Source organism: Maylandia zebra, linkage group LG9, assembly GCF_041146795.1.
Source record: "Maylandia zebra isolate NMK-2024a linkage group LG9, Mzebra_GT3a, whole genome shotgun sequence".
NCBI lineage: Eukaryota > Metazoa > Chordata > Actinopteri > Cichliformes > Cichlidae > Maylandia > Maylandia zebra.
Genome location: NC_135175.1, coordinates 18,882,130 through 18,899,890, shown reverse-complemented (window position 1 = coordinate 18,899,890; position 17,761 = coordinate 18,882,130). Strand labels below are relative to the sequence as shown.

At 43.0% G+C, this 17,761-nt stretch overlaps 1 protein-coding gene across 5 annotated transcripts in view; it reads left to right on the top strand.

Moving 5' to 3' along the window:
• neto1l (neuropilin (NRP) and tolloid (TLL)-like 1, like) overlaps positions 1-9,522 on the top strand; it is a 76,731-nt gene extending 67,209 nt beyond the window's left edge. Inside the window, exons 9-12 of one of the 5 annotated variants that reach the window (XM_012917946.3) lie at positions 278-391; positions 4,162-4,789; positions 5,749-5,823; positions 8,736-9,522. In XM_012917946.3, coding sequence (XP_012773400.1) covers positions 278-391; positions 4,162-4,789; positions 5,749-5,809 — 803 coding nt within the window. In that variant the 3' untranslated portion in view covers positions 5,810-5,823; positions 8,736-9,522. The other 4 variants (XM_076888114.1, XM_004546595.3, XM_076888115.1 and 1 more) reach the window with 4 other exon arrangements.
• The last annotated feature ends 8,239 nt before the right edge of the window (positions 9,523-17,761 follow it).

The window sequence follows — 17,761 nt, the reverse complement described above, 5'->3', positions numbered from 1 at the left end:
GTTTGAAGAGGAGGGTGAGAATGAAAATTCATGAAGAACAGATGGGTTCAGGGGAAGCAGGTTTGAACTGAGTCTGAAAATCTGCCACGCTGGACTTCTGCTCTACTTCTTATAATGATCAGTACAGTAGCGCATGTAATTGTCCTTTGTGTTTGCTATTTTTAGAGATGGTAAATATACTAAAAATTGCATTGAACTTGTCCTGTGAACTGAATGTGCAAATATAAATAAACTTCTTTAATGTCTTAATTGCTCATTGTGCTCTCTCCCCTTCCAGCTCCATGTGATGCAGATGCCTTCTTCTGTCACAGTAACATGTGCATAAATAACACACTTGTGTGTAATGGCATGCAGAACTGTGTCTACCCCTGGGATGAGAACCAGTGTAAAGGTGAGATGTTACGTGTAGTTATCTGACCTCTCATGTCACAGCTTTAGCAGATCTCCAACAGCTAGTCACAGCAACACACAAAGATAGGAGTGGATGTTTAATGTTTCAGCACCATGGAGAGTGACACACAGAGAAACCTGCCACTTCTTGCTATATGCCACCCCCTTTCTTCCTTCTCCCTCTCCTCCCTCACCCAAATTTGAACCCATCGTCAAACTGATCCAAGCTGATGCCCCTCCACTGTCCTTTGTAGTCCCGTATTTTGAGCTAATGCCCATTTTTTTCATTTCCTCTGTCGCTCAGTCCTTCACTCCTCTCAGAATTGTAATGCCACCAAATCCATACATTGATCCCAAACATCTTATTACTGGCTGTTCATAATTTATAATGAGGAGGTTTGCTGATTGCAGTGTCCTTGATCTTATTCAGTAATTTAAGAAAGTGGAGTAAGAATTGACTAGTTCAGGGGGTTTTTTCTTTTTATAATGCAGCATCCTTCTTATTCAATACATGTATTTTTTAGACTATTAAAGTGTTTTGCCTGGTTTGCAAGTAAGATGTGTTCTTGCTATATTATTTTTTGTATATATTTTCTCCCTCAGATCGAAAAGTTGCACAGAAAAGATGCTTGCGTATTCTGAATGTGCACTCTAACCCTCTGAAGCTTTAAGCAGAACCGCTGACAAATTTTATCAATTAGGTAAATCCTGCGTGACCTATTACTCACTCAGACTACCAGATACCTTTCCAGCCTACAGTCTGAGTTTGAAATTGTGCAGAAATCAGCAAGAAGAGGGCTTGTCTCTCAGACTCCTACTCTGCTCTGGTAGAGTGTTGGCCCCACATTTGTCCTCATTAGCAGTAAAATGTCAAGTTTCATTTCTTTCTCCTTTACATGTCTGAATGTAACCATTTGCTGTCATTGAAGCTCAGTCCACTGCACTACAAGTTCATAAAGCATTTAAATGTCACCCTGATTGGCTCTCTGTACTGTGTGTGTGCGTGTGCGTGTCTTTATAGTAGCCCGTGTTATAAATAGACTAAAGCTGTGATCCTGTAATAAAATATATGTCCATCTGTTTGATAATTCATGGAAGTCACTTAATCTTAAGCTTAAGCTCTTTTAAAGGACATACCAGACCATTTGCTCATCCCATCACTAATTCCCATTTAGAAATTCTTCTAATGTTATGTATAATTGGTCCTTAAATTCAGACAAAAGCATGCTTCCAATTTCAGTGTAAGCGGCAGCTTTCATGTTGCTATCTAGCTAGGCAATTAAGGCAATAACCACTAAAAAGTTTCATTAATTGGTTGACGATGCACATCTCTAACTGATGTTATAATGTTGTAAGACAGCTTAAGTTAAAATAAAAACTCAAGTCTAAAGTAAAGCATGGCAAAATCTCTTCATCAGACATTTTTGTTTTGTGGTTTAGAGATTTTTTTTTCTTCTAGCGTCTACAAATTTGTGCTGACCTGGTTAATGGTTCAGTTTGGTTGGACTCGGATAGTTAGAAGTGGATACTGTAAGCAGAAAATCCTATAGAGCAGGACTGAGCTGTGTTAGTTCACACTGTTCCCCCACAAAATAACCAGTATGAAATCCTCAGAGTGATGCAAAATGTGCTGGTTATCAAGGCTTGTGCTGTACTACAGTAAACAAGGCATGCTAACTAACTTGTATTATGCTTCATTCCCTTTCTCTTAGAAAGGCTTAAAAAGCATTCAGTTGTGTTTGTCTTATTTGCACTTGGTTTTAAAATGTTACCACAACCTTTGTATCCAGTGTCAATCACATGTCCCCAAAGTGTCAAGCTGACTTTTGAAGATTTCTGCTCTGTCTGCGTGACTTCTACTAAGTCGTTTAACCATTATTTTTTTTCATCCACCTGTCAACAGTCAAGTGCAGCATTTGTTAGGATTGGCTTGCAAAGAAATGAAGTGTTTCAAGAATCAATATGGCTGTACGGGCTGTTTTAGTGGTTGAGCTGGCAGGACGAAAGTCATTTGTAAAAGGGCATGTGATGAAATAAAAAGGAAACAACAAACAAAGTTTTATTTTCATTTTTTTTTCCTTAAAGACCAAACAGATACAGTGATGTGAAAACGTGTTTGCCCCCTTCCTGATTTCCTATTTTTGTATGTTAGTCGCACTTAATTGTTTCAGATTATCAAATATTAGACAAAGATCGCACAAGTAAACACAAAATGCCGTTTCTAAATTAAGGTGTTTATTTTTAAAATCCCCAAAAGATAGACCAAAAAGTAGGCCACACATCATGCCACGGTCCAAGAAGTTCAGGAACAAGTGAGAAACAAAGTAATTGCGATCTCTCAGTCTGGAGAAGGTTATAAAGCCATTTCTAAAGCTGTGGGACTCCAGTGAAGACAGAGAGCCATTATCCACAAATGCCAAAAACATGGACCAGTAATGAACCTTCCCAGGAGTGGCTGGCTGACCAGCACAGAAATGACTCATCCAGGAGGTCACAAAAGACCTCAAAACAACATCCAAAGAACCGAGGGCCTTACTTGCCTCAGTTAAGGTCAGTGTTCATGACTCTACTATAACAAAGAGACTCGGCAAAAATGGCCTGCATGGCAGAGTTCCAAGACGAAAATCACCGCTGAGCAAAAGAAACTTAAAGGCTCGCCTCAGTTTTGCCAGAAAATATCTTGACGATCCCCAAGACTTATGGGAAAATACTTTGTGGACTGACGAAGCAAAAGTTAAACTTTCTGGAAGGTGTGTGTCCCATTACATCTGGTGTAAAAGTAAGACAGCATTTCAGGAAAGCAACATCATACCAACAGTAAAATATGGTGGTGGTAGTGTGATGGCCTGGGGCTGTTTTGCTGCATGGAGGACTTCTGCTGTCTCCTAAAACATCCTGAAGGAGAATGTCCGGCCATCTGTTTGTGAACTCAAGCTGAAGCGCACTTGAGTTTGCAGCAGAGCAATTATCCAAAACACACCAGCAAGTCCACCTCTAAATGGCTTAAGAAAAACAAAATGAAGACTTTGGAGTGGCCTAGTCAAAGTCCTGACCTGAATCTAGAAGGCGAGGCGCTAGGTAATGTGACGATCCAGCGAGGAAGCAGCCTCTCTTGCCAACTTAAGTAGTCTGCCAGGATCAGTGTGAATGAGCCACAGGTGTGTGTTCAGGGGGGGTTCAGAGGCGGGGAATCAAGGTCCAGTTCCACCCTGGTGGGAGAGGCGAAGACAAAAACCACACACACCACGACCTCTCCAGATCTTGAGAACCATGACAGTTTTTCTCTTTTTCACACAGGGCTATGTAGGTTTGTACTTTTTCCCCCATTATATTAAACACCTTCATTTAGAAACTGCATTTGTATTTACTTTTGTTGTCTTTTTCTAAATTTTGTTGATGATCTGAAACATTTAAGTGTGACAAACATAGAAAAAACAGGAAATCAGGAAGGGGGAAAAGACACCTTTTTACAGCACTGTATGTATGTAAATATGTGGCCTACAAAAGACATGTGGCCAAATGTGTGAAGTGGTTAAATGTTTGAATCACAGCAGGTCTTGGCGGTTGTTTTAACTTATAATCATTGCTGACCACTTCTGGTCTAATTGCCCGAGATACATTTTAAAAGTAAGTTAAATCAGGCTCTTAGTGTTAACACTGTACACTGTTTCCTGGAGGGGTTTATCTTAGTAAATCCCTCAGGATTATATTGCATTCACATAAAAAAAAACTTTACCTTTTTTGTTTTGCTGTTTTTCTCCCACACTACAGAAAAGAGGAAAGCCAACATCCTGGACAACCTGAACAACACTAATGGGACCATAATTGGCGTCACCTGTTGCATTGTCTTCATTCTCCTCATCATCTCTGTTATTGTCCAGATCAAGCAGCCACGCAAAAAGTATATCTTGCGACGTGAGGACTTTGACCCCACCATGTTCCAGGAGGTCTTTGAGCCACCTCACTATGAGCTGTGTACGTTACGGAGCGCCACCACACCCACAGCGGCCTCAGCAGACTTAGTCGACCTGGCTGAAGACTTTGAGAACTACCACGCCCTTCGCCGTGCCTCTTCCCGCTGCGTTCACGATCACCACTGTGGCTCCTCCTCCAACCCCGGCTCCGCGCACATATCCCAGCTGTCACTCAGTGCACGAGAGAGCCGGGGCAACTTGAGCGCCCGTGATGCTGCGGCTGCCACTCTGCTCACAGACCTTCCGCAGCCTTCCATGGCAGTGCGGCCGTTGTTGCCGGCCACGGGAAATCGCAGGAGCATCTTGGTCATGAAGCACAGCTACTCACAAGAGGCAGCAGACAATGGATGTGACCTGGACGACGACCTGGAAGAAGTTCCCACCACCAGCCACCGGCTTTCACGCCACGAAAAGGCAGTACAGCGGTCAGTATCCATAGATTTCTGATCAGGGAAGAGCAACAACCCCAGAGTTAACTATGGGGATGTTTGAGATATATGTGGGATATTTACATTTATTTTTTGCATTCCTTTCATTTTAGCTTCCTATTTTCGTTTATTATTTTGATATTACAATAACCTTTATTTTTGCATTGATCCTTGTTATTTCCCCTTTTTCCTACATTAAAAACATTTTCTCAAAGGGCTGCAATACAAAGGACAAATATGTCTTTGTCCCGTCTTGCATGTTAATCCTTGAAAATGTAAAAAAAAAAAAAAAAAAACCCTCTTCCAGCTAGCTTTTTATGAATGTTGATTCACAGCTTTCCTACTCTAAACTCTACTGTGCTTTGAGGTTTGTCAGAGATCTTTAAGAAGACACAGACCTCAATTTAGCAGATGATAACTCTGTAATCGTCTGGTTTGACAGTTTTCCACAAGGGCTTGAATCGGTGCCTCACAGAGATATTTAATTCACTGACATCTATTCAAATGAATGCAGTTTGCTATAAAATACGCATTTGTATTTCTAACTGTGATAACTGAAAAAAAAAAGATAACTTGTAATCTCTATCCAGTAGCACATTATTTTGGCATGAGCAAGATTTTCTATAGAAAAAAGATTTTACTCTGTACTTGTACCGTGACTGCTTGAAAAGCAACTGTATATGTTTACAAAATCACTATGTGAATCAGAGTACATTTGTTTTTGGGTTTTTTGGAGGAAAAACTTTAAAAATGCAAGGTTTTCCTGCATGCACTTTCTATGTGCTCTGTGCAGAGTGTTTCCAACTGAATTAATTTTCTACCAAGTCTGCATGCCTGGCTCTCAGACGCCATCAAAGCACTAATGACGTTTATTGCTGTTTTGTAGCACATTATGCATTTTGATCTCTCTATGCAAAAGGAGTTTGATATTAAATGAAAGAGCCATGATATTTCAGGTTCTGCCTCATTGGCTCTTTGAGCAAACATGAATCAGAGTACAACACCACTAGGGTCTAAGAGACAATCTCAAGGTAAGCACCCTTATCCAACAATCAACATCTTTATATGTTGTTGTGTATCCATCGTTTGCCCAGTTAATATATACTTTTATGTATTTTATTTTTCTGTGATTTTTTTTTTGTTTTGCGCAGGTTTATATTTTATTTTATTTTTTTATGTTTATGTTTGAATTGTTCATTTTCACCAAGATGGTTTTCTTGCTTGCAGCCATCTTGGCCGTGTTGAGTTTGTTTGAAGTCTTTGTGATGCTCAAGTTTACTGTATGTCCTCTTCCCCTTGAAGGCATACATTAAGTCACTCAGTGGATATTCATTAGCATGGACTTCTCCAATTTCATCTTTAGTTGGTGCTGGTATCAGTTAATATGTCTAACCCCTTCCCAGCTCTCCTTAGTTAGCCTACAGAAAATCATACTTCACTTAAGTTCACATAAAGGCCCAAAAGGGAAAAGCACACACTCAAATGTTTTTATTACAACATCACATTACATGCTTTAAAGGAGGCACATTGAGATGATGTAAATATCCTGTTAGTCTTTACTTATCACACACTCATAAAGAAGTCCTCTGTAGATTTGCATGATCAGTGGTAGTATTTGATTTTGTGTTTGGTTAATTGCGAAGCGTAGTGTTTATAGCTGTGTGTAACATTTGATGTGCGTATGCTCCTTAAATGTGCTTTCATGAAGTTGCAAAAAGCACCATATGAAACAACGATAGCAATGCATACATTTGAAATGTATGTAACTTTTCTGATTCATATTTGAATTTAATTGACAATTAAAGTTTCATTTGGTTTAAATGTGACTCAGCGATATATAAGATCATGCTTGCAGCTTCATGCCTGCGTAAGATGGAGTAGCCACATAAAATGCTACCCACTGTTTTGTCTTCTACTGTGAAAAAATGTGCTGTCCTGATATACATATGTGTGTTTGTGTGTGTGTGTGTGTCTGCTTATGTTCTGCATTATGTTGCATTGTCTCCATCATGTAGACTTCTTGAGAATAGTGCAATCCTGGATCAGTACGAACGGGCGTCACTGACATATGAAAAAACGGAGCGGAGATTTACACCAGCATGATGCTGCTGCTGCTGCTGATGATGATGATGAAGGGACAATTTGATGAAACAAACTAAATGTGCAAAGATGAACATGAAGACTAGATGAAACTGCTGCAGATGCAAAGTTTTGAAAATCGTCTCTTTGCTCTACGTTCGGTAGCCAGTGCAGATGTCTCACTGCAGAAGCTTTGGACCTTTACAACAAACATCATTCCTGAACTTTAGATTTGGGACATTTAGAAACATATGTGTCATCGTAGATTCTCAAGTGATCAGGAAATTTCAAGTTTATTTTAAGCATGTATTTTTTTGTAGCATACATGAGTTTGATAGCCAATTATAGGTGCTTGCGGTTTGTCAAATCTAGAAAGATTTACATTAGTCAAAATTGGAATTAAACTAATTACTAACCTAATTGAATTTAATTCTATTGGACAACTGTTTGTTTGGTTAACAGCTCAAAGTCCAGTTTTATGACTCCTGCATGCTTCTTCTATACCCATTAAAGCATTAACATACTAACAACTGAGTATGAAAATAACGCATCTACTAACAATACTTAAGTCATACAGGAATAAGATGTGGGTTAAAAGGTGTTTTCAAAATAGATTAATTACACTGCATGTTATTGTGTGGCTGAATCATTACAAAGCAGAGCTCCAATTTCCAACATAATAAGTTCAACTTCTTAAATGTGCTAACTTTCCAATAAGCATTTTTCTTTAATTAATTTTTATTTATTTTTGGCAACTTTGATTCCTTCAAATCTGTTTAACTCCTAATTCTCTTACTTACTGTAGAAGCTTCATATCTTTGTATTAAAACAGGATTTTATACTAAGGCAAATTGAAAAAGTGAATGTTTTTACAGTTACTCGAGTTATCTTTCAGGGCTGATTTTACTGATGCTTTATAAAATAAATAACACTGAAGCTTCACCTTTCCTTTCCCTTTGTTTTATTGGCCTTTGGTCAGTAGTTCCTCTGTCCATTAAGCGTGTCCTCAATCTGTCAGCACACCTCGTTCTCCTCTCACAACCAATTAAATGTTGCTCCTTTTTTTTCTGCCTGACTTGCTTCTGAGGAAGCGCAGACTCAAACCGGAAGGATTTATTTCACCAAGCAGTACACTTCTTTTCAATCTCTGAGAGTTTAAATAATTCCGGGTAATCAAGGTATCTGACAGGCAAGTTAATTGACTTTTTGTGATGCGTTTATCCAACTCGATCAGAAGTGAAGGATTAGCCTTGCACTCGGATAACACTTGCTACTGGCAGGCTGGTTAATATAAGACGACGTGCACTATGTGGAGAGTAAAATAAGTGGATCTGAGCACAGTGACACATGCAACACATTTCTTACTCACTGTCATTGTGTCCTTACCTGTATTTGTGGGAATTTGAATTTACCATCTATGTGTTCATTATTTTTCTGTGTTTAGTGTCATTACTTACATTCATACTCTCCACTATTTTTTTTCCTTCCGCATACACACAGCCATGCACATAAATATTCCTGCAAATAGCGAATAAAATGCTTTTCTTTTCTGTACACACATTTGCACTGCCTGGTCTGTGTGTTGTCTCTCTGCTTCACACGTCTGTCAACAGACATGTTCAGCACAGGTACCATATCCATGCTCTCTCTGTTTTGTGTCTTCTTTACTCTTTCTTTCTCTGAAAATGGACACACACACAAACACACACAGTCTCAAACTCATCCGCCGGTTTATAGATGGAGGCGGACACGCCGCTAATTAAGTAAGTCTGAATCAATTCGATCAAGCAGCAGCAGGAAGCAGATGAGAAAAGTGAAGGGCCCAGAGCGGACTTAAAGTAATAGTGTTTTCATTTCTCTGCAGATACATCAGACAGATGCATCATTCCTCTGCATCTTGCCAAGTTTGACAGCATTTGGAGCTAAGGTTTCTCTCCCATGTGCATCTTGAGTGAACTGTTGTTAAAGAGCAACTTTACCAATGTAGAGTGATGTTATGAGAAAATTCCTTAAATCAAGAAAAAAGAAAAAAAGAAAAAGGTTTGTGATGTATGAATCAAGTTTTTTTTTCTTCTTTGCTTTGGACTAGAGGTGCATTTGCTCCCCGCCGGTCTTGGATTGAGCCGCCACGGAGCGCTGATAACTTCAGATATGAGACTGAAAGTTTTTTTTTGTTTGTTTGTTTTTTTAAATTTAGAGTACCTTTAATGTAAAGTGATTCATGGAGGCAAAGAAAAAATGCAGAATCAGGTTTTTACATCATTTTAATGTAACCATGAAAATATAAAATTGCATATTTCAGCTGCTGATTTCACATATTTTCCTATTTTGGTGCCGTGTCTTTACAGTAGATAATCAGGTTGTTTGGTGGGGGGATGTGGTGAAGTGAAGAAGTGACTAATGTTAAACTGCATATATGGGTGCATACATGGTTGTCCCTGCCTTTCATCTAACATCCATTTCGTCTCACTTTTACTGATACTTTTACCGATTCGTTTTCAGTCTCCTGGTCAAAATTCATAGCATTGTGGTATTTTGTTTTTGTTTTTTGTTTTTTTATTCATGTGCATTTTTAACTGAAGACACATTAAGAAAATGCTGGACTGAATGTTTTCAATAAACTCATGTTTACTGATTTTTTTTTGTGATGACTTATTTAATAAATGAGTACAAACTGAATTAAGTATTATGTTTAGCATGATGTCATTATATATTTTTTGATACATTCTTATGATATTGATAATGGTATCCCATCAGATGTAGGGATGTTGTTTTTGTGTCTCCAGATGGTTGTTTATTGCACTGGATTTATGCTTGGGGTTGTTGTCAGGCATATTGTTTGAGTGATCACACACCTATATGATGATATTGCACAGTGTGGCAACCTGAGCCTTTAAAGTTTAGACAACAATTAGACAACATGCAGAAACTGCAAGGAAGTTCAACTACATCTTCAAACATTTTGAAGGACACACCCTACAATTTTATTTGTTGACACATTTGTTGGACATTTTAAGAACAGGTATCGGTTAGAAGATGAAATAAGCACATACGATACTCAATGAATAGTGTAATGGTGTAACTGTCTGGGAGCAGCAGATGCACCAAGGCCAGTAAGAGCCATTACGAATTTCAGTACTAAACTTTGGGACAAAAGTTTAAACCATCAAAGATTAACAGTGTCATTTGTACCATCGCCTATCAACCTTTTTAATTTGTATGGATGAAATTTAAGTTATATTTAGTTGTTTTTTGTATATATTGTTTGTTTAATGCTTTTTGTGTTTTGTTTTTAATCAAACAAGCTGCTGCACCACAAGTTTTCTCACTTCGGACAATAAAAGTAGGGGAAAATCTATGACTACAAAGCTACAATCAGTGATCTGTTCGTAGTATAAGTAATAATTGTTAGTAGTTAGCATGTGGTGTTTAAATGGGAGGCTGTAGTTCAGGAAGTAGAGGGCGCTGTCTGCGATACACACCCAGGGCTCAGTGTGTACGTCTCCCTCTTATCCTATGGCACTTATGGTAGGCACTAACCTTTATATATAAGCTGCATAGGATGTATATATATATATATATATATATATATATATATATATATATATATATATATATATATATATATATATATATATATATATATATAAATATAAAAACACCCAGCACGCCCCTGCGGGCGGTTTATCCTTCAAGCTCGGGTCCTCTACCAGAGGCCTGGGAGCTTGAGGGTCCTGCGCAGTATCTTAGCTGTTCCCAGGACTGCGCTCTTCTGGACAGAGATCTCCGATGTTGTTCCCGGGATCTGCTGGAGCCACTCGCCTAGCTTGGGAATCACCGCAACTTGTGCTCCGATTAACACGGGGACCACCGTTACCTTCACCCTCCACATCCTCTCGAGCTCTTCTCTGAGCCCTTGGTATTTCTCCAGCTTCTCGTGTTCCTTCTTCCTGATATTGCTGTCATTCGGAACCGCTACATCGATCACTACGGCCATCTTCTTCTGTTTGTCTACCACCACTATGTCCGGTTGGTTAGCCACCACCATTTTGTCCGTCTGTATCTGGAAGTCCCACAGGATCTTAGCTCGGTCATTCTCCACCACCCTTGGGGGCATCTCCCATTTTGACCTCGGGACTTCCAGGTTATACTCGGCACAGATGTTCCTGTACACTATGCCGGCCACTTGGTTATGGCGTTCCATGTATGCCTTGCCTGCTAGCATCTTGCACCCTGCTGTTATGTGCTGGATTGTCTCTGGGGCATCTTTACACAGCCTGCACCTGGGGTCTTGCCTGGTGTGATAGACCCCAGCCTCTATGGATCTTGTGCTCAGAGCTTGTTCTTGTGCTGCCATGATTAGTACCTCTGTGCTGTCTTTCAGTCCAGCTTTGTCCAGCCACTGGTAGGATTTCTGGATATCAGCCACCTCCTCTATCTGCCGGTGGTACATACCGTGCAGGGGCCTGTCCTTCCATGATGGTTCCTCGTCTCCCTCCTCTTTCTTGGGTTTCTGCTGCCTGAGGTATTCACTGAGCACTTGGTCAGTTGGGGCCATCTTCCCAATGTATTCTTGGATGTTCGTTGTCTCATCCTGGACTGTGGTGCTGACACTCACCAGTCCCCGGCCCCCTTCCTTCCGCTTAGCGTACAGCCTCAGGGTGCTGGACTTGGGGTGAAACCCTCCATGCATGGTAAGGAGCTTTCTTGTCTTTATGTCAGTGGCTTCTATCTCCTCCTTTGGCCAGCCTATTACCCCAGCAGGGTACCTGATCACGGGCAGGGCGTACGTGTTGATGGCCCAGATCTTGTTCTTACCATTCAGCTGACTCCTCAGGACTCGCCTGACCCTCTGCAGGTACTTGGTGGTTGCAGCTTTTCTAGCGGCCTCTTCATGGTTCCCATTCGCCTGCGGGATCCCCAAGTACTTGTAACTGTCCTCTATGTCTGCAATGTTGCCTTCTGGTAGTTCAATCCCCTCAGTTCTGACTACCTTCCCTCTCTTTGTTACCATCCGACTACACTTCTCCAGTCCGAACGACATTCCAATGTCATTGCTGTATAGCCTGGTAGTGTGGATCAGTGAATCGATGTCTCGTTCACTCTTGGCATACAGCTTGATGTCATCCATGTACAGGAGGTGGCTGACAACTGCTCCGTTCCGTAGTCGGTATCCGTAGCCAGTCTTGTTAATGATCTCACTGAGGGGGTTCAGGCCTATGCAGAACAGCAGTGGGGACAGAGCATCTCCTTGGTAGATCCCGCACTTGATGGTGACTTGTGCTATGGGCTTGGAGTTGGCCTCTAGTGTTGTACGCCACATCCCCATTGAGTTCCTGATGAAGGCTCTTAGGGTCCCATTGATCTTGTACAATTCTAGGCATTCCAGTATCCAGCTGTGGGGCATTGAGTCATAGGCCTTCTTGTAATCAATCCAGGCAGTGCACAGGTTGGTCAGTCTGGTCTTGCAGTCTCGGCTGATTGTTCTGTCTACCAGTAGCTGGTGTTTTGCGCCTCTGGTATTCTTGCCAATTCCTTTCTGTGTCCCGCTCATGTATTGACCCATGTGCCTGTTCATCTTAGCCGATATGATGCCTGACAGGAGCTTCCATGTAGTACTGAGGCAGGTTATTGGTCGGTAGTTGGAGGGGACCGGTCCCTTCTTGGGGTCCTTGGGGATCAGGACCGTCCGGCCTTCAGTTAGCCATTCCGGGTGTCTCTCGTTAACTAGCAGCTGGTTCATTTGTGCTGCCAGACGCTCATGGAGTGCAGTCAGCTTCTTCAGCCAGTAGGCGTGAACCATGTCGGGCCCTGGTGCTGTCCAACTCTTCATACTGGAGACCCTTTCTTGGATATCTGCCACTGTGATGGTTACTGGACCCTGTTCAGGGAGGTCGCTGTGGTCTGCCCTCAGATCCTCTAGCCACTGAGCATTGCCGTTATGGGTTGCATCCTTCTCCCATATGCTCTTCCAGTATTGCTCCGTCTCCAGCCTTGGTGGTGCTGTCCTCTTATTGTTCCCTTGCCACTGAGAGTACACCTTTGCTGGTTCTGTGGAGAACAGCTGGTTTATTCTCCTGCCTTCTATCTCTCTGGTGTACCTCCTCAAGCGGCTGGCCAAGGCTGTGAGTCTTTGCTTGGCAGTTTCCAAGGCCTCAGATATGGACAGCTTGCTGTATTTCTTAGGCACCTTATTTGTCGCACCTTTCTGCAACTCCGTTTGTTGGCTAACCTCCCTCCGTGCTACTTTGATCTTGCCCTCTAGCCTCCTTCTCCATGGAGGGTACTGCCCCTTGTGGCTGTTCAACTTGTAGCCAAGCATCTCACTGATCACTGCTGCCGTATTGTAGATCAGCTTGTTAGTGTCGGTAATCGTGGTTGTAGGTATTGCCCGTAGTGCTGCATTAACATCATCTAGCAGACCTTCTGAGGGTACTTCACGTAATCTTGGTAACCGGCTACGGGGGATCCAGGTTTCAAGCTTGGCCATGATCCTATTTTTCAGGTCAGTTCCTCTCGCACTCAACGATCCTTCTCCTATCGCACTTGGGGCTATGTACCCAATCTCGGGTGGGGGTGATGATATCGCCCCCCTGTCCTGGCGTCCTGACTCCTCCTTGCCGTAGCATTTGTGTTGTACCTCGTCAATCTCTAGCTGTGAGAGCAGTCCCTTCTTTCGAATGTTGGAACACTGAGCTACTAGTTGTTTCGCCGTCATTGTGGATGTTGGGTATTGAAGAATCCATAGGTCCCTCATCCTATTCATGTAGCCCCTTCCGCCGGGGTTACTTGCGTAGTAGCATTCCAAAAACGCCCTGTTTTCGTCTCTTGCCCACCGATGCCTTCTTGTTCCAGTAGCCCACTTTTCGTCAGGGTGCCCTGGTTCCTCAAAACCTGACGCGGACCTTGTTGATCCGGGCGATCAACAATATACCATCTTCATCCGCTTTGTCCGGGGCCGGGTCGCGGGGGCAGCAGCCTAAGCAAAGAGGCCCAGACCTCCCTCTCCCCAGCCACCTCCTCCAGCTTATCCGGGGGAATACCAAGGCGTTCCCAGGCCAGCCGAGAGATATAATCTCTCCAGCGTGTCCTGGGTCCGCCCCGGGGCCTCCTCCCGGTGGGACATGCCTGGAACACCTCACCCAGGAGGTGCCCAGGTCAGATGCCAGATGCCCGAACCACCTCAGCTGGCTCCTTTCGATGTGGAGCAGCAGCTGCTCTACTCTGAGCCCCTCCCGGATGGCCGAACTTCTCACCCTATCTCTAAGGGAGAGGCCAGCCACCCTTCGGAGGAAGCTCATTTCTGCCGCTTGTATCCGCGATCTCGTTCTTTCGGTCACTACCCACAGCTGGTGGCCATAGGTGAGGGTAGGGACGTAGATCGACCGGTAAATTGAGAGCTTCGCTTTTACACTCAGCTCCCTCTTCACCACGACGGACCGGTGCAGCGTCCGCATTACTGCAGCTGCAGCCCCAATCCGTCTGTCGATCTCCGGCTCCCTTCTCCCATCACTCGCGAACAAGACCCCGAGATACTTGAACTCCTCCACTTGGGGCAGGAACTCATCCCCGACCCGGAGTGGGCACTCCACCCTTTTCCGGCTGAGAACCATGGCCTCAGATTTGGAGGTGCTGATCCTCATTCCCGCTGCTTCACACTCGGCTGCGAACCGTTCCAGTGCGAGCTGGAGGCCCTCACCCGATGAAGCCAACAGAACCACATCATCTGCAAAAATCAGAGATGAGATTCTGAGGCCACCAAAGCGAAAGCCCTCCGCCACTTGGCTGCGCCTAGAAATCCTGTCCATAAAAATTATGAACAGAACCGGAGACAAAGGGCAGCCCTGGCGGAGCCCATCACCCACCGGGAACGAGTCCGACTTATTGCCGGCAATGCGAACCAAGCTCTTGCAACGGTTGTATAGGGATCGAATGGCCCGTAGCAATGGGCCAGACACCCCATATTCCCGCAACACCTCCCACAGGACACCCCGAGGGACACGGTCGAATGCCTTCTCCAAGTCCACAAAACACATGTAGACTGGTTGGGCAAACTCCCATGCACCCTCAAGTATCCTGGAGAGGATAAAGAGCTGGTCCAGTGTTCCGCGACCAGGACGAAAACCGCATTGTTCCTCCTGTATCCGAGGTTCGACTAACGGACGAACTCTCCTTTCCAGCACCCTGGCATAGACTTTCCCAGGGAGGCTGAGGAGTGTGATCCCCCTGTAGTTGGAACACACCCTCCGGTCCCCTTTCTTAAAGATGGGGACCACCACCCCGGTCTGCCAGTCCACAGGTACTGCCCCTGATCTCCACGCAACATTGCAGAGGCGTGTCAACCAGGACAGCCCTACAACGTCCAGAGCCTTCAGGAACTCGGGGCGGACCTCATCAACACCAGGGGCTCTGCCACCAAGGAGTTGTTTAACTGCCTCAGTGACCTCGCCCCCGGAAATTGGCGGGTCATTCCCCTCATCCCCAGACTCTGCTTCCTCCTCGGAAGACGTGTCAGTGGGATTAAGGAGGTCCTAGAAGTATTCCTTCCACCGCCTGACAATTTTCTCAGTCGACGTCAGCAGCGCTCCGCCAGCACTATACACAGTGCAGGTAGAGCACCGCTTTCACCTCCTGAGACGTCTGACGGTTTGCCAGAATCTCTTCGAGGCAGTCCGAAAGTCTTTTTCCATGGCCTCTCCAAACTCCTCCCACACCCGAGTTTTTGCTTCAGCCACTGCCCGAGCCGCATTCCGCTTGGCCTGTCGATACCTGTCGACTGCCTCCGGAGTCCCACAGGCTAACCAAGCCCGATAGGACTCCTTCTTCAGCCTGGTGGCTCCCTTCACCTCTGGTGTCCACCATTTGGTTCAGGGATTACCACCACGGCAGGCACCAACCACCTTGCGGCCGCAGCTCAATGCAGCAGCTTCAGCAATGGAGACGCTGAACATGGTCCATTCGGACTCAATGTCCCCAGTCTCCCTCGGAATGCTGTTGAAGCTCTGCCGGAGGTGTGCGTTGAAGATCTCGCGGACTGGGGCCTCTGCTAGACATTCCCAGCACACCCTCTCATATATATATATATATATATATATATATATATATATATAGTGAAACAGTGTTTGGTGAAGCAGTGTTTGGGTCATTACTCAAAAAGAAGTAATGTATTACACTTTATTTGTCACTTTTCATAAAAGTAATGGAGTACATTAATTAAATACTTGCCAGAGAACGTAATTTGTTACACTACTTATTACATAACTTTCTCAGTACTCTCTCAAATGACCTGAAAAGCATGGTCACATAATTACCGGTTAACACACGCACTATCTTTCTTTTAGTTTTTAGGTGTAAACAAAGCCAAAAATACAAAGAAAAGATGAAAACCAGCACAGAGAGACTTCAAAAGGATCTTCCCCGTAATTGTACTGTAAAATATGAACAGGAAGAAACTGAGGCTACTAGGCAGAATGCACATCACTACTTTGTTACCTGTAGAAGTTTAGGGTCTGGGTGCTGGGCCGGGTTTAGCAAACACTCAGTTTCAAAATCTTTCTGGGTTCTTGGGTTCTGGTCTTTGCGTTACCATGTTGTCTGTTCAGATGCTTCTAAAGAGCCAAAGTTGTATTAGCAGTATATTGCTCTTGTTTCTATCTTGGATGCAGTTTGCACTTTACCATCACACACTTGTCCTTTTGAAAATGAAAGTAATGTCCACATCTCCACTCCTTAAAAGCTGTATTGCTATATTGCTCCACAACTTTGTCCTCTCACATGAACTGAAATCGCCTGATTGTAGCCAGAGTGTGGCGAAAGATAAAAGCATGTTTGATTGATGTTAATTTTTTCTTTCTATCTGCCCGATGTGAACTGAAGAACCTTTTTTAACATAAGTAACGACACAATTAGTGCTGATTAAGCATTGACAGTATTGAGATGCTATTTTTATTCTGTACATTTTTCGCTTATTATCTCCTTCAACAGCGCTCAACTTAGAAAAACACCATTAGATTTTTCTTCTTTTAGACATGTGTGGTTCTATTTCTGTCATTTCTAACTTTTAGATTTTTTTAAAGATTCAACTTTATTCAACAAAAATGTATAATGTATTTCAATTGGCAGACTCTTCAAATTCTCATTCAATGTACTCCTCTTTCAACTGCTTCTACATATGTGCACCTAAAGACACCATTCAAACTTTAAAACGAAGCCAAGACATTGAACTATTCAGCTTTTAATTATCTTTTCAATATCTTTTATAGTTTTTCTTCACTTCCAGTTTAAGATCCATGCTTTCTTCACCAGTTTCATATTTTTTAATGGGTGTCTTTGTTTCAGTGAGTAGACCAACTGCCACAGTGGCAGAAACCTATGACATTATTTTTGTGCCTCGATTCTGAGCGCACGTTAAAAAAAAATTGTAAGTGCAAATGTTGGATTTTGAGGAGAACGTTTTTTTAAGAGAAGAAAAGTTTAATTTGAGCTAACAAAATTCATTTCTGCGTGCAAGAAATGTATTTCAGTGTTTGCTATTATCCATATACACACACAATAACAGCCCCTCTTGCTCAGTTGTTGGCATTTGCTCTTGCTCCTTCCGGAAACACGGTCCAGAATGTAGCTAAATCCAGTAGAGTGGTTTGGTTTAAACTAGATTAAAACCAACAATGGTCTTAAAATATATATATTAAAATAAAATAATAAAAAATACTAACCGAAAATGGACTTAGCTACATTCTGGACCGTGTTTCCGGAATGCAGTAGCTAGCGAGCTGATTGGAGACTGTAACAGCCAATCAGAATTTTTGCATCCAAGTCTGTGATTGGTTCTGTGGCACACTTATAACGGTATGCACGGAGCAGAGATGTTGTGAGCGCGAATGACACACT